This window comes from Taurulus bubalis, assembly GCF_910589615.1.
Source record: "Taurulus bubalis genome assembly, chromosome: 1".
NCBI lineage: Eukaryota > Metazoa > Chordata > Actinopteri > Perciformes > Cottidae > Taurulus > Taurulus bubalis.
The window spans coordinates 26,641,964-26,664,965 of record NC_136589.1 but is presented as its reverse complement, the minus strand read 5'-3'; the positions used below and the strand labels follow the sequence as shown (position 1 = coordinate 26,664,965).

At 40.9% G+C, this 23,002-nt stretch overlaps 1 protein-coding gene across 1 annotated transcript in view; it reads right to left on the bottom strand.

Annotated features, from left to right (window-relative positions):
• Nucleotides 1-23,002, bottom strand: part of LOC306741892 (receptor-type tyrosine-protein phosphatase mu) — a gene marked incomplete at its 5' end in the record, with an annotated part of 140,768 nt that overhangs the window by 43,610 nt on the left and 74,156 nt on the right. Inside the window, 8 exons of the mRNA XM_079224225.1 lie at nucleotides 1,192-1,327; nucleotides 2,845-2,919; nucleotides 3,959-3,995; nucleotides 7,044-7,317; nucleotides 14,825-14,927; nucleotides 15,644-15,845; nucleotides 19,229-19,338; nucleotides 20,563-20,871. Of these exons, the coding sequence (XP_079080351.1) occupies nucleotides 1,192-1,327; nucleotides 2,845-2,919; nucleotides 3,959-3,995; nucleotides 7,044-7,317; nucleotides 14,825-14,927; nucleotides 15,644-15,845; nucleotides 19,229-19,338; nucleotides 20,563-20,871 (1,246 nt within the window). The remainder of the gene's footprint in view (nucleotides 1-1,191; nucleotides 1,328-2,844; nucleotides 2,920-3,958; nucleotides 3,996-7,043; nucleotides 7,318-14,824; nucleotides 14,928-15,643; nucleotides 15,846-19,228; nucleotides 19,339-20,562; nucleotides 20,872-23,002) is intronic.

Here is a 23,002-nt window from a genome sequence, read left to right as displayed (position 1 = left end):
GGGGGTAAACTAGTGATCATGAGGGCAAAGGTGATCGCTTGGAGTCATGTCATGCTTTGCAAGGGGAGGGGGGAGAGCTCAGTGCAATATAGTTGAAACTTTCTAATTATATTGATATTGAGCTGGTCTACAGCATATGCTGGTAAATCAAGAGACAACCACGCTGTGACTAAAATAACCCTTTTACGAACATATAATTTTATACCCCTGTAAGAATTACCATATCTGACCTCCAAGGTTGTAGCTAAATGAGTGCTTTGAATGTCTAAACACACCTCAATTCCCCATTGCTAACAGTAAATTACACCAAATTCAACCAATGAAGTCATCTCCATCTCTGGTTTGATTAAGGCTAATTGAAAACAATTCCATTACGGAGTGCTGATTTTCACACCCACCCACTGATTGTGCTACAGTCAGCTTCTGCAACACAGACAGCTTCTGCAGTAAAAAAAAAATCAAGAATCTTATCTTACTGTCAAAAATAAACATGGATCATTGTGATTATTTTAGGACACAACTGTGCCTCCTCCCTCAGCTCCATCTACCAAACTGACCTGTACAAACTTTACAAACAAAAATGAAACGCATAATAAGTTTTACTGGGGAATTTTTTCTTCTTCTTCACAATCAAGATATTTAAGGAAACCAACGGGTGTCCACCAAAGAAAGCTCTGCAGGAACTGACATTGTATTATTTCAAGCCTTGCTGTGGACAAAAAGGGGTTGATATTTTCTGAGCTTTAGCTCCCTTGATTCTTGGGATGCGTATAGAGGACCTCTCCTCCCGTATGGAATCCAGGGCTAATGTAAACTCAGCCTTCAGCTATATGGTCATCCTCTTTCCTTCTGAGCCTTTCATCACATTTTCTTTCTTATCTCCTCCCCGACTCCCTCCATACCACAGGCCTCAAAAACAGTTTTCCTATTCCCATCCCAATGTCATTGAAGCGCTGCGCATTTGTTTGAGGGTGCCGTGGAAACAGATTAATTTTTCATGGTACACTATATCTCATGGCTGTAAACAGCCCTAATGGGGCGTATCAACATAATCAAATTAATTATTTAGTATGACGCTGACAATACTGCCGTTTGGGGGAGAAATATACAAAATGATGAAACCAAAACTACTTATTTGTGAGTAGTCTGCAAGTCCACATAGTATTTCAACGAGTAACAAAGAAAGCTTACCTTTTTTTCATAAGGAGTACCACTCCTAAAAAGATGATGACGAAGAGGAGGATGCCAGCGATGACCCCAGCAATCTTCACAGTGTGGTCCGTTTGTTTCTCTGGCTCCACCGCGTCGGGTTTGTGAGTGGCTGCTCCTGAAAGACATCACAATGCATTGAGATCAAACAAAGAAAGAGCAATTCATCAGACAGACTGTGGAACAAATCTAATGACCCTTTGCTATTGTTCTACATGCACCAAACAGCAGAGTGCACATCAATACTTTCAGTTTGTGGACGACGGAGGTTGATTAATCAATACACTGATATTCTGTGGCATTCTGTGGAACATTAATATGAATACACATTCATTTTTAGAGTATTGTATATTATGAAAGGAAGTGACTCCCTACAACTCCACCTTTAGCTCCGTCCTTAGTGGACATCAGCTCTGTGTGAATCAAGCTGCACTGGGAGAGATAAGTGTGAACCATCTTTACCCTTGGTTAATCATGTTTGGGGCAAATGGCTGCTGGGCTGTAAAAAATGTAGGATGCAGGGCGGAAAAGATAATACCCAAGAAGATAAAAAAGCCTGAAATAACCAAAACATTAAATATCAGCTTGTGCAAGAGATAGCCAACAACAAGAGACACAAAGAGAGAGGGGGGAGGCGTCTTGTTTTAACAGCATACGCTCCCTGGGAAGTGATAAGAAGCCCGAGCAGGAAAGCAATGTTACTGGAATGACAACTGTCCACCTGAACAACACCATTATTCCTTGTCACAAGGGGGTAAATTTAGAATGATAAATTGTTATGTCAGACCAATCTGCGACGAGAGCGAGCGTCCTACTCTCCTCAGCGTTGCCATTTTCTTGCTATAAAGAAGGTAAATATCTATTCCAGGCTGGTTGTGACATATTGTTCTTGCTCTGGTGTGTTGTTATCAACAGCCAGGCCTTTATTTAGATATAAGTTTTTAAAGCGGCGCTGTGGAGGATTTCCAGACTGGTGACATATTAACAATTATGTCTGGACGAATGGAGCAGACCATGTGCCAATATACTGTTACAGGCTAATCTTACAGAAATGCTGTCAGTGACAAATACCCATTTGAGCTGTAAGTGCTGTATGTCCGCGGCTACAAGTCAATATTCTTCCATTCTAGCCTGATAGAATTTGAGACTCTTACACACAACAAGCAGAAACTGAGCAGAATTTTAATAGTCAGACGTTACACTCTTGAAAACTCTCCAGATCTTTGGGATGAGCACTTCAGCATCTTTTTGTGTGTTCACAGTTGTTGCAACTGCAGCAACCAATACCTACCAATACTTAATCTCCCAAAAATAATGAGAAATATTCATGAAAGGGGATTAACTCCTGTCAAAAATCTCCAACACTGATACATCAAATGACAATCGCACCTTAAGCCGGTCTTTCATGTCCAGTAATGCTGAGAGGATGAAGGTAAAAGACAATGTCTTTGATTTAATCACACTAATTCTATGCAAATAGAAGGAAAATAAACAAAACCACACACATGCAATATGCCACTTGTTTGTGTTGCTGTGGAGGGATTCGTCATTATGGCCGCCACGTTAAAGTCATACTGGTTAAAACCCAGAATAACTGAGATGGTCAGACAATGTGCAGAAAGCTGCAGGTCTGACCTGTTAGTTGCTTGTCACCGGCCGCTGGGGCGATGCGGATGTAGGGCGTTGTGAGCTGAGTCACGAGTATGGCGGCTGAGTAGAGTCAGTGGATCCAGGATTGCATGCAGTAGAGAGAGACCGAGAGAGAGACAGAGAGATAGACAGATAAAGAGAGAGAGATGGAGAGACAGGCCAAATTGAAGCTAAAAACAGGCACGATCAGTTACCATCATCAAGCAACATTGAGGAAGAGAAAGATACTCATTACAGTATTAGAAATAATTTCCCAATTTGTTTAGTCAAGTTAGCAACAGCAATCATTTCACGCAAGTCCATATCTTTGTGAGCCAAATGCAGTGCATTAAAATGAATCCGTTCAGGTAAGAAATTGCTTATATGATCCTTCTACTTCTAATGCGTGCTATTTTACCTCAGCCTATTGAGCCATGTAGATGGAGATATCTGGAAATCCACACAAAATCCATAGTGGAGCTGCAAAATATAAGATTGTTGGAGCATGTGACAGGCCCTCCCACGGCCCAGAACGGAGTGTGACCAGCACTCCCTCTGGCCTTATCAATTCTGCTCCAGGATCAATGGTGCCGAGACTTCATCAGCTTTAATGTGTGAAGCAGGACGTACAGGCAGCATAGCTAAGTACCCACAGACCTCACTGGGCACACAGGCTACCTCCCAATCGTGGGAAAACACTTTTTCTTGTTAAATGTATTGATGTGAAGACCAAACCTCACATCTACAAAGGGTAATTAGAGCCATTACAGATACAAAGACCATTTAAATACAAACATCCAGAGAATTTAGAAGTCCTACATTTCTGGGATTTTTCTTGAATTTCTCTTTGGTATTAAAGTGGTCAATTTACATGGATAACATCCAGAATTCTGAGTTGTTGTGTTTGTTTTTTTGCAAATATGTGAATTTCAGATTTTCTTCCTTGAAAATGTCAAAAAATGATTAGTTCATAATAATCTCAGAGAATACAGAGTTTTTTTCTTGGAATATTACCCACCTCCCCGGCTCCCTAATTATTTTAGTTTTATACCTACAATGGCCGTAGTGATGTTAAGAGCTACATATAGCAAACATCGTCATTCACACCATCTATTCCTACCTTTGGTGGCTACTCGAACACAGTCAATTTTGGTCTCCTGTACAAACAGAGAAATCAAATGGGAGAAGAGAACACAAAGAAAAGAAGAGAATCAGAGTTTTATATGACACACATACAGAGACAGGAGACACACACTTGCAGCGGCAACAACACCTATCTAAGAACCCGTAGTTACAACAAAACAGCTCGGCCAGTTCCACGCTGTCCCCTATCATCTGTTGAGCTCAATGACTGTGACACAAAACGCAGTTAGGCGAGAGGGCCTACAGCACAGATTAGTGGTGCTGAGCTGCTGATTTGTCAGCCAACAGCGATCTGTCGGCAGCCTGCAGCACAAGGTGGTCAGCCACTGTGGAGAAACCATAGCCCTGTGACAAGCGACACCAACCCAGCATGCAGGGCTCCAAAATGACACGTCAGGGAATATTCCTGAATATGTAATGGAGTTTGAGCTCTGACAACAGCCTACAATTCAACAAAAAAACACTGCTCTTGCTGCTGGCAGAGAAGTTTGTTGTCAACAATGGTCTGGTGAACAGGAAAAAAAGGACACAGACAGGAACGGGGAGGCAATGAGTAATACAACACAGAAGACATGCAAGCTGTGTCCCTGTGTTTGACCCAGCCAAGCTGTCCGATGAGCAATGAGCACACGTGGGAGCGACAACATTTAGAGGCCACGAGAGATAGAATGAACAGAAGAAAGAAAACATCAATGTTTATGTGATCCTGGGTGCATGTGTTTTCACATTACTGCAGCTTTTAAACTGTCATATGGTCCTCTCATTGAAGGCAACATAACCCTTTTTATTTTAATAGAAAAAAATAAGAAAAAGAATCGGTGTATGTATGGCACTCACCTTCTCTAAGTGCTTATTTAGTTTTAAAGGCCCAAGCAAATCACTCCAACATCATTAGACATTAATTAAAGCGTGCAGTACTATCCATTGACAGTAATGGCTTAATGAAAGAGTGCATTTGGCCACTGTAAATCAAAACATTGAATATAAAAATAACATGTCAATCACAAAGACAGAGCTTCATGCTGCGTCAACAAGGGACTCTTTTATTTAGTTTGTGCAAGGAAGAGCACTATCAGTCAATTCATAGCACTCACCGATTCATCCTGGAAAGTTTCAGAACGCCAATTCTTTACTCTCAAGAGCAAACTCGCTAATTGGATTCAGCCCTGCTGCACATGTTATTTCCATCGCCTCCTTAAAGACGTGCTAATGTTTCTCAAGAAGGCTGTTTTATGGCGATTCAAATTCAAGACCACAATCGGTGGGGCTCTTGAAGTCGCCATTGAGCTGTCTGCCATGGCTGTCCTCGGAGGGAGGGCCTCGCCGAGTGCAACTCGACGACAGAGGCTGCGACCTGTACGATTGGTAACCCCGTTGTTGTTTCCTGCCTCCCACGCTAAAATGCCGCTGGGACGCCTGGCTCTCTTAAATGCTGTTGATCAAAGGCTTGTCTGGCTTTTGACATGATGCTCCATTGGAAAAGGCAGGAGAACAGGGCCACAGTAATGGAAAGAGAGCGCATGTCACCGCATAGAGCTCTGCATTCCACGCTTGACCCTGCTGTAGCCCATTAGGAATGGAGACAGTGTTGTTAGTACATCCCACTAGAGGACTGACACATCTATCAGAGGCCGAATGCAATTGTGCTGCTGCGTGCATGTGTCTGCCTATGTGAGCAGTTACTGTGTAGAGTCAGGGACTTCTGTACTCAGCCACTTCAGTCCCTTTCAGTGGCCCGGTCAATCAATATGTCAGTCTGCTTTGCATTCTCATTAAACCCAGCATAATTTTCAACATTGTTTCATCAACACTTTTAAGTGGATATGCATATCATTTAAAAAGAGAGGTGTGGTTTGACTTGGCAGTATGTTACAGTAAGTTCTCTATAAAAAAAATTGATGCAACACAAATCATATACATTTTTAAGTTGCATGAATATTTTGTCAGTGTTTGAGTTTGATTACATAAAGAATTATTATTGACTCTGCTTATTGTCTCATTGCTGAGGTACTGTAAATACTTATTAGCACCGCACTGTAAGACATGCGGTAAAACAATACACTGTCCTGGCACGCAACACACAACATGTTATCGAGAACATGTTTGTCTCTCTTTGATGTCTTTGTTTTGTTGTTATTCTTTGATTAGAACCAGTGGAAGACTTATTCAGATACTTTACTCAAATAGTAATACCTGTTACACCCAGACCCTCTGGGTAGTTCTGTGTTCACTGTCTGTGTATGTTGTGTTGTCTGTCACTCACCTTGTCTCTCGTTCCAGACTCCTCCCTCCTTGTGTGCCGCCCTCCTGTGTGATTGGAAGCCCCGCCCTCATTGGTTCCACCTGTGTCTCGTTCCCCTGTGTATTTAGTCTGTGTCAACTCCCTGTCCTGTGCGAGTTTGTCTTTTGATGTTCTGTGTGCATACTAAGTAAAGACTTGCTTTTTTTTTAATCAAACTGTCTTGTCTGCTTGTGAGTCCAGCCACCGTGGTCTGGTTCCTAACAATACCTCAATGTCAAGATACTTTATGACAAGTAAAAGTACTCATTATGAAAGGTATATCAATAGGACAGGATTATTGTTACTGAAAACGCATATGCAGCTTTTAAATATTTTAGTGGTTTGAGAAACTACTTCGTACGTTGAACTAGTCATATGTTTCTTAATGTAAAATCTTAATAGAAATTGTCAAATAAATGCAGTGGAGTACAAATTTGAATATTTACTGCTGAAATGTATAGTGGCTTTTTACTCTTGGTGTTTCACCTCATTTGTGTTTTTTGTGTGTTATGCCTGCTACTTTCGTAGCTTCCTCTTGGATTCGTACTTACAATCTGGCACCTGATTGATAAGTTTTTCAAGAGGTTGACGTCCCAAACATAGCTAAATAAGAAAATATATAAAATAAATCCTACTCATTCCTCCTTTACAAGCAGTAATTAAGTACCTAGTTGCTTTCCACCACTCGTTATGAAGCGAACACTGACTGGCCATATTTTAGTTTTAGTGTCCCGTGTAAATAAAATCGCGTGAATAAAATAAAAACTTGAAAGACACCCACCCCGTTGGCTGTGCTGACAGCCTGGAAATAGATGCTGTAGCTTTTCTGAGGCAGCAGAGGGGCGTTCCAGTAGCCGTTGTAGGTCTTGTTGTTCCCCACGGTGAAGGGCTGGGCCGAGTTGATGCCGCCGGAGGGGAACTGAGCAGTGAAGTAGTACTGGGAGTTGAGGAGCGTGGCGTTCTGGAAGTGTATGGGAACTGGGTAGCAGCGCAGGATCTCTGCTGTTCCTCGTGCTCTGCGTGGACGTTCCTCCTCCACCACCACCTGGTACGCGCTGCAAACACAAGACACAAACAGCATCAACAGACTCCAATGGGCCGCTTGCAGAACACTGTTGGCAATGCAGGCCTTTTTGTAAGCATTACAGAGTGTAAAAATCGCCTCTTTATGTATGGCACAGAAATACATGTTGCAACACTCCAAATCGCAGAGTACACCAAGTCTTTAGAAAATATTCTTTTTTAGACGTGAGATTGCATATCGCCACCTCTGCATATCTATTTCAGATTTGTTCTCTAAGGTTTTACAACCAAGCACTACAGTATAGTACTTGATCATGTAAGTGTGCTCATCACAGGCTACATTATAAACACTTTACCTTTGTGTGATTTCTCTTGGTGTATACAAGTTAGAAAACAAGCTGTGAGCTTTAAGATGGAATAGATTAATTTGAACACTGCTACTGTATACAAGCAGTTACAGGGAGAGTAATCACTTTTTTACCACCAACATCACAATACTTTATTGACAACAAAGTTAAGTTTAAAATGCATTAAAGAGTAGAGGAGTAGAAAATAATGAAATGTACTGACATTAATTTACATTTACAGCAACAAATTATTGTAGAAATATAAAAATGTTCTGTATCTAACTGAACAGAAAATATAGTGGAAGATAAATGAGCTGTGACGCAGGACTGGGCCTGACTTTGTTATCATTTTCATTATTCAACAACTGAAAAGGGTAACGGCTCTTTCCATTTCCTCTCCATCCGAGCCTTGTGTTTAGCTGAGATCAAAACTGCAGCCCTCGGTGCCTCTGACAGAGATGACATTGTCTCTGAGCCGGTCACTTGGCTTGAGGGGGAGACTGACTGTCGTATAGACGTTGATGTTAGTATGCATCTCGCATCCACCTGTTAAATCTATTGAGTTGCTGAGTGACAAAGAGTCTGTTTACAGCTGCCACAGAGAATAACCAGCTATGATTGGGGACTAGTGTTCCATTTCCAAAAGAGTCATGCAAACAACAAGTTATTTTTTACAGAAGATGGAGCAATACTGCTCCCTGAATGAATGCATGAACACATTTATGAATGACTGAATGCTATGACATGCTCTGGCTCTTTTGTTTTGGAAAGTTGATTTCTGAATTTAACACATTTTAATTTTTAATTTTCTATGTTTATAAATTAAAAAAAGAAATATATATATTTTAAATTAAAGTCCCTCTGGAGTTTTCTGCTCAAGAAGCGCAATTGGGCAATTTTTCAAGAGTGGGTCTAGGTTTTGTTTGTATCGAGCACATACATGAGGACGCTCATGCAAGCGCGAGCACACAAGCATCGCAATATTATTCCACTAAACTGGGGCAGTAAGGCGCCAAGGCTTTGCCATTGTCTGCAAATGAGGAATGAATTGCATTCAGCATGTTTGTTAGATCCCGAGGAAACCAAAACCCCAATGGTCCATTTACACTTGGTATTAATACAAACAGCTTCTAGCTGTGCCGATCACAGATAAGATGGATTAGTCATTAATATGAATAAATAAAAGATTACAAAACAAAATCATGCATTTGTACAATGCTCTCTTCATGAGTTTGCCAATTTACAAGTCTATATCCCAAACAACCATCTGAAACATTGTGAAGCATTCATATTCATCTCATCATTCATTTCATTGTGCCATGTCATAAAAATGACAGTGGGTTCCGCCTGGCAGGATGTAAAGCTTCGATGACCCTGAACATGTTCCCTTAGCCCACATTATTAGAAAATGGACAAATAGAAAATAAATCTGCACTGTAGTAGCTGTACTCTTAAGCTGTATAGTCTCAGTACAAACAGCCCAAGAAATGATCAATTGTTCCCTGCGGTTGGTACTGGATGATTAAGTGTCCCTTTGTGCATACAGCATGTGCTCTTTAACCCTATAGTTTATCATAAGGTGCTTGCAGTGTCATTAGAAAATCCCCCTTTGCTCTTGGTGGGTGTGTCCCAATTCCTTAGAGCTCTCGATTTAGTGCTGGGTTGGGAGGTGATGAAATATTTAATCCTGCCGAGAGGCTGCAGGAGAAATCAGCCTTTAATTACTGTCCTCTATTGAGAGCAGAGGTCAAAGGGCAAGTGCAGACGGTACATGGGAGCCCCTTAAGTATCTGCTGAGTGGCAGAGAAATGAGTGATGAGGCTGCGTGGAGGCCTCAGCCAAAACAATGTCGATCAGATGTAATTTTAAATAATCTATTGTCCCATCATAGCTTATATCAGATGTCAATCATTAATAACAAAGTGTAACAGATAAACAATAACTATTTGTAAAGAAAGCGTTTCATTATATTATTTTGCAATACCAAGTACAAATGATGGCCTTAATAACAATGCTTCTGTTTTGCTGTAAAAATGCATACTTACTAACAGCTTGCCCATATTGATATTTATATTCCAAATAAATCTGCAGATAGTGAAATAAAAACAAAAGCTGGCTCCCCTCGGGTGGCTCCTTATGATATGATGATGTGGCTGTGCCATGAGTTAATGATAGACACAGTGTGAATGGTGCTGCTTTTCTGCCTCAGGCAAAATACCAAGTGCCATAGGCTATGAGGCTCCAAGGGTATAACTCTTGTAATGTGGAAATCTGAACCACTGCTTTACTTCCACAGAATATTCACTGCAGCGGGAAAATAAAAACTAACTCACAATGAATTGCAATTTAATACAATGTTTTGTTCATATTTGTAACAATAATACTCACTTTACTGGTTTCATCTCAAGCATCTTTCAGCGGTAACATGCTGTATGCAAGAAGACTTCCCCTGTGTCTGAAAAATATACTATTTTCACCTCAACTGCTTCTAAAATGTAAAAGTGACTCATGACTTTAATTTGTGCGAATTTGAAAATGCAATGATTCCCTTTTTTTGTAATTACTGATGTCATGTTAATGTGGCTTTGAGCAGCTGACACCTTGTCACCTCATGCTGAGTTCACAATTTGCATGATGACTCATGTTGACAGACCAGAGTCCTTTCGTCACTTTCTTGATTTAGTACGACATGAATGAGCAAAGAAAAAACAACAAACAACAGATGAACAGCAATGGTTTAATAGCAAGAACAAAACATCCTTTATAAGCGGATGTTTCAAATGGTCCGATGGCAAAAAGAGAATTGCAAATGACTTACATTGATGATGATGATTCAGATGTGGGGGAAATATTGAGTTAATTTGCTGAAGTAAAAGTACTAACAACACGGTGAAAGAAATACTCCATTACAAGAAAAACACCTTGCATTCAAACTATGGACACATCAGGGTAAATCAAAACATAGGTACATATATACATACATACCCCGTACCTTGAACGTGATTGACAAGCCCTCGGGGCAGCTCTTTTTCTTATTGCAATAGTAGTCCAACTAGTAACTATTGTTTTGGGATAAATGTAATGAAGTCAAAAGAACAATATTTGCACTAAAGTACAGTATTTGAGTAAATGTACTGTATTTTCTGTGTTTCCATGAATATGTCCCATTAAACTTGTTCTTTTTGCACTGCTCTTTAGTCACAATGTTGCTCGGCAAGTGATGCCAAGTTGAGCCAAAATGTTAGATACTAGTCCTGGTAACAGACAACCTTAACCTTCACAAACATACAAATCACAGATTTAAAACAAAGGCTCAGGAGAGGAAACTCAGGGCTCACACCACATGCTATATGCGAGGTGTGGAATTGTACCTAATTCAAAAATTGCTGAAATCCTCAACTTTTCTGCCTGAGAAGATGGAAAGACAAAAAGAGGAATGAAGGCAGAAGCTGAATGAGCAGAATGGTATAAGCTGTTAAAAGTGGTCTGCCAGAGGGGCCGGCAGGGCAGACCTGTATTCCTGCAGAAGCGCTGCAACCTGAGCTGACACCAATTAGGCCTCCTCCAGCCTCGCTGCCCGATAGATTTCAGCCCTGCCGCCATGTGACGCCAACCAATTATGGCGGATTGACTCGGAATCGACTGGATTGTGACCTGAAACTCAGATTTATTTTTCATGTGGGCTGATAGGGTAGAACTCCGGGCTGTTTGAGCAGATGAGGCAAGGGGTATGGGGAGCATTTTAATCACTGTCTCTCTCTCTCTCTCTCTCTCTCTCTCTCTCTCTCTCTCTTTCTCTCTCTCTCTCTCTCTCTCTCTCTAATGCTAATTGTTGGCTCTAGATGCCTACATGTCTGATTTAAGAGCGGTTGTAAGTAACACACTTCTCCTGACCAAGCATCCTCCCTCCCTGTGTCTGTCTCCTTACTCTTGATATTTCCCTGGTGTCCATAAAGCTATAAAGCAAACAAATTAGAAAGTGCCATAGATTATATTTGCCATTAAATCGTAAAAAGCATTGAGTTGTGTCACGTTTAGGCACAGCTATTAGCGTTTGCTCTGCCGTGATCAAAGAAAGTTAGTGCTTATTTTAGGACTGTAGAAAATCACTTAACTGATTTCAGGCCACGGTTGAGCACAGATAATCTGATGCTACAGGGTAGAAACTTCACCCGAACTCAGCTTCCTCAATATGCTACAAACAACGCCAGAAACTGCAGAATTTTATAGCTTTTTATGTTTATGTATATGTGTGTGAGCTTGCTTAAGGCAAAGGTTATGTCAGGGAAGAGAGAAGGGCTGATTTGGTGGTGTGAATGATAAGGAAAGCATCTCAAATCATTTATTCTTGCAGAAGCATGTAAACATGTATTTTGATGCTACGGAGTGAGGAGGCGTACTCCAGCCCTGACGAGAGGCCATTGCAAACATTAGTTTAACACGACATGACTGATCGACAGTTCACTAATCCTCTTAAAGGAACAGTGTCCCCTCTGGTAAAAATTGTTCCCGGCTATGCGTCGTCGTCCCCAGAGATTAGAAACCAAATCCAAGTTGGAAATGTTATACTGATTAGCAATTACACAAATATGGGGAAAAAATGACTGCCTCCCCCCCATCAGTGACGTCTGTCGAAATCTATCTAAAATATGATTTGACTGCAGCATGACTGCAGGATGCTGAAGTGAAATGGACGTTTGTATTCTGTTACATGTATGTCTTTATTATTTCATGAACCGGCGCTATCGTGTCATCTCCCAATGTGTTCCCCTTCCTGCGTTACAGCAAAACATCTGCTGTTTGAAATGTCTGGAGCTCTATTACCCCCCCAAACCCAATCAGCGTGCAAGATTGCGTTATCAAATCAGGCGTCGTGCTGCTCTGTTCTGTTGTGCTGCAGATCAGCGTTCTCCCTCGTCAAATGCCATTTTCATATGGGCTTTAAAACTGATTTCATTAAGTGTTCAATTTCAAAATGAGCTACCCACCACTCTACAAAAGTGATGGCTACTCCTGCAACATGAGCTTTAAAATCTAACTATGGGGTGAAATTTAAGTCCTTGGTTGACATAATGCTAACTCTTCAGTACACTGACTGGATAAGTGTTTGCCAGCACTCCAGGTGATGGAACAACTTAGAAAACATCTCTTATATGTGTGTCTCAACTCAAAATGTCACTTAGTAATGTTTTTTCAACCCTTTCAACTCAAAAACAGATTTGAGACGTTATTATTCTTTGAGATTGGTAAATTCAGATGACTATATTTATCATTATTGGCCAGACAGCAGATCCCAGCAGACCGACTAACTTAACGCCTCTGATGGAAGCTTCTTTAAAGTCACCTTACATTTTCAAAGGCTTCGTGCCACCTGAGGTGGAGGTGGAAAACATCTTCAAAAGCCTGCCAGTATCACGTCTTAGGCCTGCATCATAATCTTTCCTGTTTGCAATTCATATTTTTCCAGACATCGGAAGCACACATGAATGCAGTATGCTGGCCTTTGCGTCCTGCAAGATTTAAGAGAAGGGAGGAGGTGGGGAAAGAAATGTGTACCTGAAAACCCCCAACGTTTAGACGTGCCGAGGCTCTACTGTGATCAAAGGATGCTTCAATTAGTTTTTAGTTTCAGTTGTGCCATATACTGAACTCTACTGATGAATGGTGGTCCATTTTCTTTATGGATTATCTAGAGAGACTCATTAAACATATCTGATCCTGGATGTAAACACATTATTTGCTCTTTTTCCTAATAATAAACAAGCACTGTCACTGAGTTTATCCCTATCCAAAACAGATCAGATGACAATCCTCACATGTATGACCATGCTGTAAAGCATTAGTGCACACTACAGTTATGTCTCAGCTCAGTCAAACAAAATGAAGCGGGTCTCAAACCTAACGTTTTATCTCCAAAGAAAAATCTCTTTCATCCGGTGACGAGGTGAGCATGCCTTCAAACGGTAAACAAAAGAGGAGCCCAGCATGCTAATTAATGGGAGCTCCAGATTCACGACGCTCTGTTAATTATAATTAGGCGTTTGTAATGAGCCCACTGAAAGAATGGCAGTCTGAATAAGGCCTTTGGAATTGTACCTGTGAGAAGATTAAAAAGCGATGGCTCTGTCTTTCTCGCTCAGGCCTCTCCACTTGGCGCTGGGGCATTAATCTGGACAGCTGCTCATATGGTAAACATGAGTTGACAAGCCTGACGAAAGACCTCCAGGCTGTAATCTTTAAAGGACTCAGATGAGTTGATGGTGTAAAATTCAGTTTTACACTGAGCACAAGTGTGTATTAAACCACTCTTTCCTTTCAGAGTCCTGCTGACTGAAAGCACCACTGTTTTTTTGGGGGGCCTTTTCTTTAATATTGGCATGAACAATTCTCTTCACACTGCTAACGCTCAATTTTGTCCTAGGAGGAATGTAGAAAGGTTTATGATAATTGTATTTAACATTTATGACATGTATGTTGATATCACATATTATACAATGTTATCATCTGTAATTAAAAAAGAGACCTGGAGAAAGAACTGTTTCAGTGACGGCTGCTTACTTTTAAACTATAAAGGCTTCATAGACTGAATAGTGGTATAACTAACCAACTGACTGACTGACAAAAAGATGGTCGCAGTATTCCTGCCAGAAGCCCCCTGTGACCTTTGGTAAACAAAAATGACTTGTGTCCAACAGCTTGGCATTTACTGTGCACAGTCCAGCTGCACCACTTCCTAAGTAATGATTAACAAATGCAGCATCGAGCAGACAGAATTCCTTCGTTCCGCAGAAGCCCGTGGTGGCTCGGTGCGGGCAGCCAGGTACATGAAAGAGATGCAACGGAAAGGGATCCCGAAGTTAGCCTTGGCTGCACCGCACCGTCTCCTTCTCATCTTCAAAGACTGTGCTTCTTTTTCACAAGCTCAAAATCCACAAACAAATAAAGCTCAGAAAATGAGATGCATACAAGGTACTGAATTTCCTGGCAACTATCCTCACGATGGGGTATTGATAAACACAGGCTCTTTGATAGTTTGCTGTTGCTGATGGTGGTTCCTGGTGTTTTAATATGCTGTTTTGTTGTCTTTACACTGTGCTGTGTGTGTGTGAGAGAGAGAAAGAGAGAGAGAGAGAGACAGAGAGAGAGAGAGAGAGAGAGAGAGAGAGAGAGAGTCCCTATTGTGGAAGCCTACCTCACAGGTGCACCTCTGCTTTGGGCCGGTTTAAGCAGCACAGTGACTGTGCTGTCTGTTTGGTTCAGAGAGGTCTCCTGGTCGTATGCCGGCATGGAAGGGGCTGAGGAGAAAACCAAAGGGAAGGAGGTTTTACTACACAGCAAAGCAATGCGCAAAACAGTCCAGTTTTGGTCAGCATCATCTTTCATCTTGTATAATGAGTCATTCAGCTCGACACTTAGTAGAAGAAAAAAATTGAAGAAAAAGCCAATGTTCTCACTGCCTCCTGTCTTTATAGCGCCACAATTTAAATCATTAAATATAGCAATAACAGTGAAGTGAAACATTTGCTGCTGTCACAAAAGTATTGCAGTATGTTGCTTAAATAGTGCACATGGATCACAATTTCCGCACTAACTAGGCTTATGGTCATTATCTAAATCAATCCGAGCCATAGTTTATGGGAACTTTAAGCATAATTTGTCCTTGCTGCTAAATTCTGCTAAATCTAAAAGAATTCCCAGACCAAAAAGCCGTTATCACGAAACCAGCTCGGTGTTTTGTATTTGCTTTAGCACATCTATATCTTTATAAGTTATTATTAAATTAATTTGTATTGGTTCCGTTATTATGGTGTGATAGGATGTAACCTTTTGAGGCTGAAGAACGACATCAGTAAAGTAAAAACCTGTGCTATCGAAATATGTTCGAGTAATAAATCAAGTTCCAATTTCCATTCACACAATTGAACATGAAAATCTCCGGAGGCAGTCAGTGTCACTCTCTTTAATCGACATCACCCACACACTGACCGGCCATGCTTTTGACCCTGCTGACCTGAAATCTTGGTGGTGAACTGGGTGATGATGGGGGGGCCGTAGCCCTTGGCTGTGCTAGCGCGCAGACTGAAGGAGTACGTGGAGCCTGGGTAGAGGCCTGTGAACATGTGGGTGGTCTCGTTGCCCAACTTCACAACCTTCCCACTCTGGTTGGAGAGGTCCAGCTCCGGGTCAAAGGAGCTCACTGCCTTATAGGAGATCTAGGAAGGAAGGAAATACATAATTTTCTGATAGTGGCCTCTGGTACTCCAGGCTCAGCTCTCCTCAGCTGTGGAGGATTTTAATTCATACAATGAAAACGTTTTATGTTGGAGGCTTCACTCGGATGCTCAGCATGTTAATGCATTGTTCTGTACTCACCGTGTTGAGGTTTCTATCCCACTCACGCCGGGTGAAATTACCTTATTGTTTAATATCTCTTTCCTCTGTGCACTACTCACCGAAAGCCACAAAATATATTTAAAAAAAAAAACTTTGTTTGAATATTTGAAACACTATATTGGACATGTTACATGATGCAGTCCAAAACAACAACACAAAAGTGTCTTTAAAACGCCTTAAGTACAGGAAAGAAGCTTTTCACTTTCGCTCTTGAGCTTCTGACTTTATGTCAAGAAGGCTTTAAAAAGGTCGACGGAGAGGAACGGTAGATTGTACGGAAAAAGCACAGCTACAGATTTTTCAACCAAAGCTGATGCAAGCCTGTGGTTTCAAGGAGAGAGGAAATACACTTAATGTAATCATTTTCCATTAATAAACACAGGGAGCTCTGAAGGGAAGCATTAAGGTGAGTGTTTTTGCTAATATCCATTTTGAATAACTGTAAAGTCCCACTTTAAGAAAATGCCTCTGCTCGTAAAGGAAAAACCTCCATTATAATTCCAATTAAGGAACACAAAGAGAGTTAGGAGTGCTGCATAATTTGTGTCCATCAAGTTTTGAAATGCTTCGAGGCCTTCTCATTTAGTCTTTGTCTGTGAAATGAGTCTGTGATGCCAAATCCTATATCATAACATTACAGGGAGAGGAATTTGAAATGACTTGTCAACACTGGGCACATGGACAGGTTTTCATAATTATAATGGAAGCAACAGGAAAAATAATGGAGAATATTTGAGCAAATTAATTTGGGCTTGCTTGGAACTATTACTCAATCTGATATATCATGCTTTTTAAATTGCACTGGTTTCAATTTTTCTTGGGAGGGAGGAAAATCGTGAATTTATGAAGCATTCATAAAATATAAATGCCTGCATAATCTCCAGCACCTTTACTCGTACAATAATGAAGAAAGCTGCTGTGTCCTGTTACTCAAACTGAATTTAAGATTTTTTTACTTAAACGGACCTCCAGTAAATTAGAACAATCTAAATTAAAGCGGCTGCCGATTTAAAAGGTTGATTAAGGGAAATAGCATTACTTAATAGCACTGTTGGTTGACTGGAAATGCTATTTATTCTTTAATATCCGTTGATTTTTGCCTCAAAAGGTAATGAGATGAACAGCTTTACAATAGTAACACTATGATAAACAAAATGCTACTTCACATTTCATTTGCTAAATATGACTGATGAACAAGGGATATTTGGAAAATCTGCTGTATACCTTCAAAGAGAAGCTGGCTCATGTTGGTCTGAAAGGCTGCCAATAAAATTGCATCTGCAGATCTTGGTCAAAAAGGAATGGAGCAGAAATCTCTTTGATATCAGGCCTTGTCAGACGCATTTCACTTTGAGTCCTTTGATAATGTCAAATCAAAGCAAGGTCCTGACTTATAAGAAGCAACTTCTGGGGAATACCGGCAGAATACATTGTGGTTTATTTTCTTAAAAGCAGAAAGTCAGACTTCCTAGGTTCACCTCATCTGTCACTCTGTTTAAGACAAATGTTATGAATATGAATATTCTTTCTTACTCTTAAATACATTCTGTGCTTCTATGTTATGTTGGGAAATCTATGATGAAGCTGTTGATATATTAACACCAGAACATTGTCAGTGACTTATTGTTTACTTGAAATAAACAAATAACTGTACTGTTAAGACTTTCCAGACACAGACAGAGATAAGTAATTGCTGCAGCATATGAATATACACTTTTGCCTCGACGTAAATATGAGTGAACCTGACAAAGCGGCAATGCAAACCATGCCATTTGCTCTGAATGCTTTTTCTTGTTCCATGAAATTTTAAAAAGATAAACAACTGAAACATGTTGCTCTCAAAGGGATTGAGTAAGCAGTAAACCGACCATTTGTATAGACATTGTTTTCCTGCACTCTGCCAGCACCTCTTAGTGCCATACAGCTGTGCACAGGACACAACATGGAGATACACACGTTTGAATAAACAGGGCCTTGTTAGGATTCTGGGGACCTGAGGACATCCCTGCTTGGATGGAAATGTCTCTGTGCTGCTAAACGAGCGCGTATGACATATTTCATACACGGCACGGCAGTGGACAGAGCAACCCTGATTGCATTGCCATTACTATTCAATTGGTTCTCCTTGTATGTGAAACAGCCCCGTCAATGACTTCTAAACTAGTCAAGATAGCGAGAGCAAACGGCTTCAACAGAGAGAATCAACAGACGAAACATCTGTGGGAAAGGCTGGATTACTTCCACCATAAGATGGTTAAGATCAATGTGTACATGCATCGTCCGTGTGTGTGTGTGTGTGTGTGTGTGTGTGTGTGTGTGTGTGTGTTTGTGTGAAGACAGTTTATATTATTCAAGACTCAATGCAGCTCCTGGACAAGGCTGACAGGGGCTGTGTTGAACCGTATGTCAACATTTGCTTTAGTGCTGAATCGAAGCGTGTTTTAGGATTGTATTTTCTTTAGAGGTCGCTAATGTGTGGAAGGACAGAAGATGACGGCATATTCCAGATTCTGTCACAGTAAAACATGTGAGTGGTGCTTCATAAATGTGGCTGAAAACCGCTTCTTGAGAGAACCTAACAAATTGATTTGGCTGTTCTACAAATCCAAGCAGTCTGCATGATGACTGCACTTTAATGACTTTAAAACGCATTAAGAAGGTATTGAACGATTCAATTGTTGTGACTATGGCTACCAAGCCGCAAATATTCAGCATTTAATATTATACAGTAACAAGACAAAAGAGTATACTGCAAGACAAGTTGACAGTGTTTTCAGCAGAAACTCAATAATGGCATAATAACTCTGTTTAAGCGTGAGTTGAATTTAAGCCTGAAAATGACTCTGACCAGACCCAGGATGATCTGAAACAATAAGTTTCCACGGTTAATTAGTTAAAGCCTTTTTAAACAAGTTTTGTGAAACACACTTTCCTAAAAAAAATAGCCTGATTTACTGGAATGTGCCTGGTTTAACTGGTAATCTCACAACAGGAAATACAGTACACCCTCTTTGTTGAGAGGATCTAAAAAAACTAGCAGATGCACACAAGCTCTAATCCAAGAAAATAAATTGATTCATGTGATAAAACAAAGATAGAGAGAACAAAGATATGCACATGATTCACAAAGAGAAAAAAACAGCTTAATATTGGACAGTGTTTAACATCGCTCACATTTTGCTAACCCTGGTTGCAAGTATACCTCAAACTGAGTGATGATGCCGTAGGTCTGTGCTGGTTCTCTCCACTTCAGGATGATCTTCTCTTCATAGGCGCTGCCCTGAATGGACTCCAGAGGAACAGCCCCTGGCACTGTGGGAAATCATCACAGATACATTTCGCAAAACTAGTGGCAGAGTGGTAGTTTTCCAGCTAGAAACAAGTGTATAAAAAGCATACGCAGTAGGATTTCTTATTGATATTTTCCCCATCTTCATGTTTATCAAGATAAGATGTTGTCAATAAGGATGAAAGCAGTTGCTACATTGCAGCTTTAGTCATTTCTATTATGATTTACCGAGGACCTTGAACTGATGTGCATAAAACAATCAATAAAAGAGCTCTTCGAGGACCTACAGTACGCAAATGGCCATAAGCCAAAGTCAAACACCTTAATAGGAATTTGTGAGAATATTTGAAGTCATTGTCACTCACAACACACTCCTTGACACGTTTTACAGCAAACCTGAACACTTTTCACTTGATAAAAATTTGCTGCAAACAAAGATGAACTAGTAACCCCAAGTGAACAGTGGGAATCTCAATATTTCCACAATGTTTACTTGTATTTAAATACTGCCAAAGAGATCTGGTCCTTTAACCCCTCATGTGAAAAGCTTTCATTCTGTAAGCGAAACAGAATGATGTGGAAATTACTTTTTTTTTACTCCAAGATTTATCTTCAATAACATAACTACAGCTACACCCTGTCTGTAAACTTGTTCCCATGGGACTCTACACACACAGATCCACAGACACACAGAAGTCAGAGAGTGAGAAACAGTTGCCACTTTCAAGTTTCCAACCACAGAGATCTGAGCCAGACATGATAAGACTCTCTCTTTTCGTCAGCTGAGCCTGTTTATTATCTGGCGGCCGGGGTTCCTTGAGACTTCTATAGAGTTCTTTTCCTGTGTCTGCTGAGGCAACACTGAAAACCTTTCATCTTTGAAGGAGGTGAAACAACCATATGACACAGAATGAGCTCTCCTGAAAAAAATAGTTGGAGAATCTCAAAAGTTTTCCTTAATGCAAGCTACTTATGACCAGGTGAGAATTATCCACCCATTCTGAAGATTGAAATGTCACAAAAAAGCAGTTTTTCTACTGTTGGAGAGCAGACACACGTATACATCCTCTACAAACTACCTGGTAAGATAAGGTAATTAGTTTTAATTTAGTTGTTTAAATGTTGTGTTTCAGTTCTCTTTATTTGCTCTCCAGAATTTAAAAGACATCCAACCCAAGATCAGTTTACTCAAATCATGTGTCGTACTTCTCAGACCTGGACAGGAAGTAACCTTGAATAACACCTACCATCCTCATCAGTCTGAACCTCCAGCTCCGTGCTCTCCTTGACCCCCTCTGGATTGCGTAGCACCAGCTTGACACTGAGGTTGGTGAAGGGTGTCAAGTTGTGGATGGTGTGCTGAGGGGCACGGCTCTGAGTGTCATAACAGACCTCCTCGCGGGTCTCATCCTTGCCGGCCACCCTGGACCGGTACTGGACGGTCAGGTTGTAGCTGTAGCAGCGGGTCACATTGTAGCCCAGAGGCTCCCAGCGCACTGTCACCTGTTTGGATTGGATGTCCACCACTTCTACCCGTTGTGGGCCGTGCATTGGCTCTGGCAGGGTGGACAGAGAGAGGAGTATGAGCATACATCAAGATAATCAATTAAGCTATATGAAATGGCAGGTAGTGCAAGATAGTTTCAATAAAATCAAGGAAATGACAGAGGTCTATGCCGGGGCACAGAGAAGACAGTGTTCCTTTGAGTCAAAGAAAATCTACTAGTACATTTTTCATAACACTTGAGACCCGGTCAATACTTTTTTTCATATTGAAATACAATTTCCTCTGATTGGAGTTCATATTCCCAGAAAATATTCTAAACTTTCAAAGCCACAGCCTGATACTGAGTGTTGCTAACTCGGTCTCACTGCAGCTGCACACACACCTAGACACCATCGGTCTGTTGGTGGAAACCCTCAGCGGGCGGTGTATCATCCCTTCAGAGCGTGCCGTTGCTCTGCTCCGTCTACCTTGTCCTCTGCCTTTCCCTCTCTCTTTTCCATCTCGCCCGGTGGCGGTCAGCTATTAGCACCATACTGATACAGAGTCAGCCAGTCTGCCAATCCAGGCAGGACACAACCCCCACTACCATCCCATCACCTCTAATCACATATACGCTGTTTCTCCCTGCCTTTTCTCCTCTACTTTCTCCATTTTCTGCCCTCTCTTTCCGTCCTTCCATCTCCTCTTTTCTCTCCATTTCCTTCACTATTTCCTCCCTTTTTCTGTGGGTCCCACATTTCTATTTCACCGCACTCTCATCTCTTCTCTCTGCTTTCCCTCTCTCTCTCTCTCTCTCTCTCTCTCTCTCTCTCTCTCAATCCCCTACCTATGGGAGGAAAGCAGCCCAAGCACAAGGTAATGGGATCAATTTCCATTCCAGGTTAAATTCGCAGTCCATTTCTCTGGAACTTAACACTTTACCACCTATTAGGAAGAGCCAGGGCTCAATTTCCCCATTCCCCAGGAGACACAGTCCAGCAATTTAGAGGCAGCCACAGCAGCCATGTTTAACATTCTGGAGGTGCATGGGGGGAGACTGGACTGGAGCCTCAACATGCTGTTCATTTCTACAGGTTGTACAAAGGACATGACAAACAAGCAATAATCTATATGGACAACACAGCTGGCATCCTTTGAATGTGATGGCCATTAACATTTCTGAAAGAGCCTATATAGAAACATAATGTCCGACTCACTTTTTGCGAAAAGATGCACAAGAATGATTAACAATGAGAATAAGTGTATGGCGCAACAAAAAAGCCATACTTTTTGTTCTCTAGGAACTTAGGTCAAACCATGTGACATGATAGAAGAATATACAAGTGAGAAAGGATCATGCAAGAAGAAAAACAGTGAGAGAAAATAAAGGCGCCTGCTTGTTGAATGAAGAATGCAACACTTTGAGATTTCACAAGGACAAACAAACGGATGTGATCTCTCCTCTGCTTTCATAGCGGAGATGAAATAGCATTAGAAGGGTTAGAAGGAGGCCGAGGGAGAAATGTTGAAGATAGATGTGGAAAGGGATATCAATGTGCAGCAAACAGCACATGATAAAAGTATGACAAGAAAATGGAAAGAATATATATATGTTTCCAAAAGGAAAAGAATAGTAATGAGCTCTTTTAAGAAAGATGGATCACTATTGATCTACACAGAGTGAAACAAACTACTAAAATCTTGTATTAGCTTTTAAAACAATTTAAACAATAGCTGAAGAAGAAAAAAACTGGACAGAGAGTGCATTATAAGTGCTTTATATCTTTTGAGAAAGCTTTCTGCAATGCTGTGTAGGAGTATTCCTTTGAGTATGTGTCATCTTTAAAAAAAAGGCTCCTCTAGCAGTACTGACCTCCTGGTTGTTGAAATTTTAAAGAAATGTTAATCTTTGGTGAAGACTGGTAAGACATCTAGGTGATGAGCAACTATTCAGCACAAGTGCTACCAGACAGTAAGTGAGCCAACTCTATTCTTGTCGCAAACTACAGTCGGGGGATGAATGTAGTAATTTTAAACGATGGTAATGAAACACAAAAAAAAGGGATTTTGAAACAGAACGGGGAAGAATTGTCGATGGAAAACAGGCCTCTTCAAAGAGGTTGCAATGTTGGGAAAGCCATCCTGAAAATAGAAGTTTAAACCTCTTTATTTGCAGAACTATCTGTTGGCCGCACTCAGTA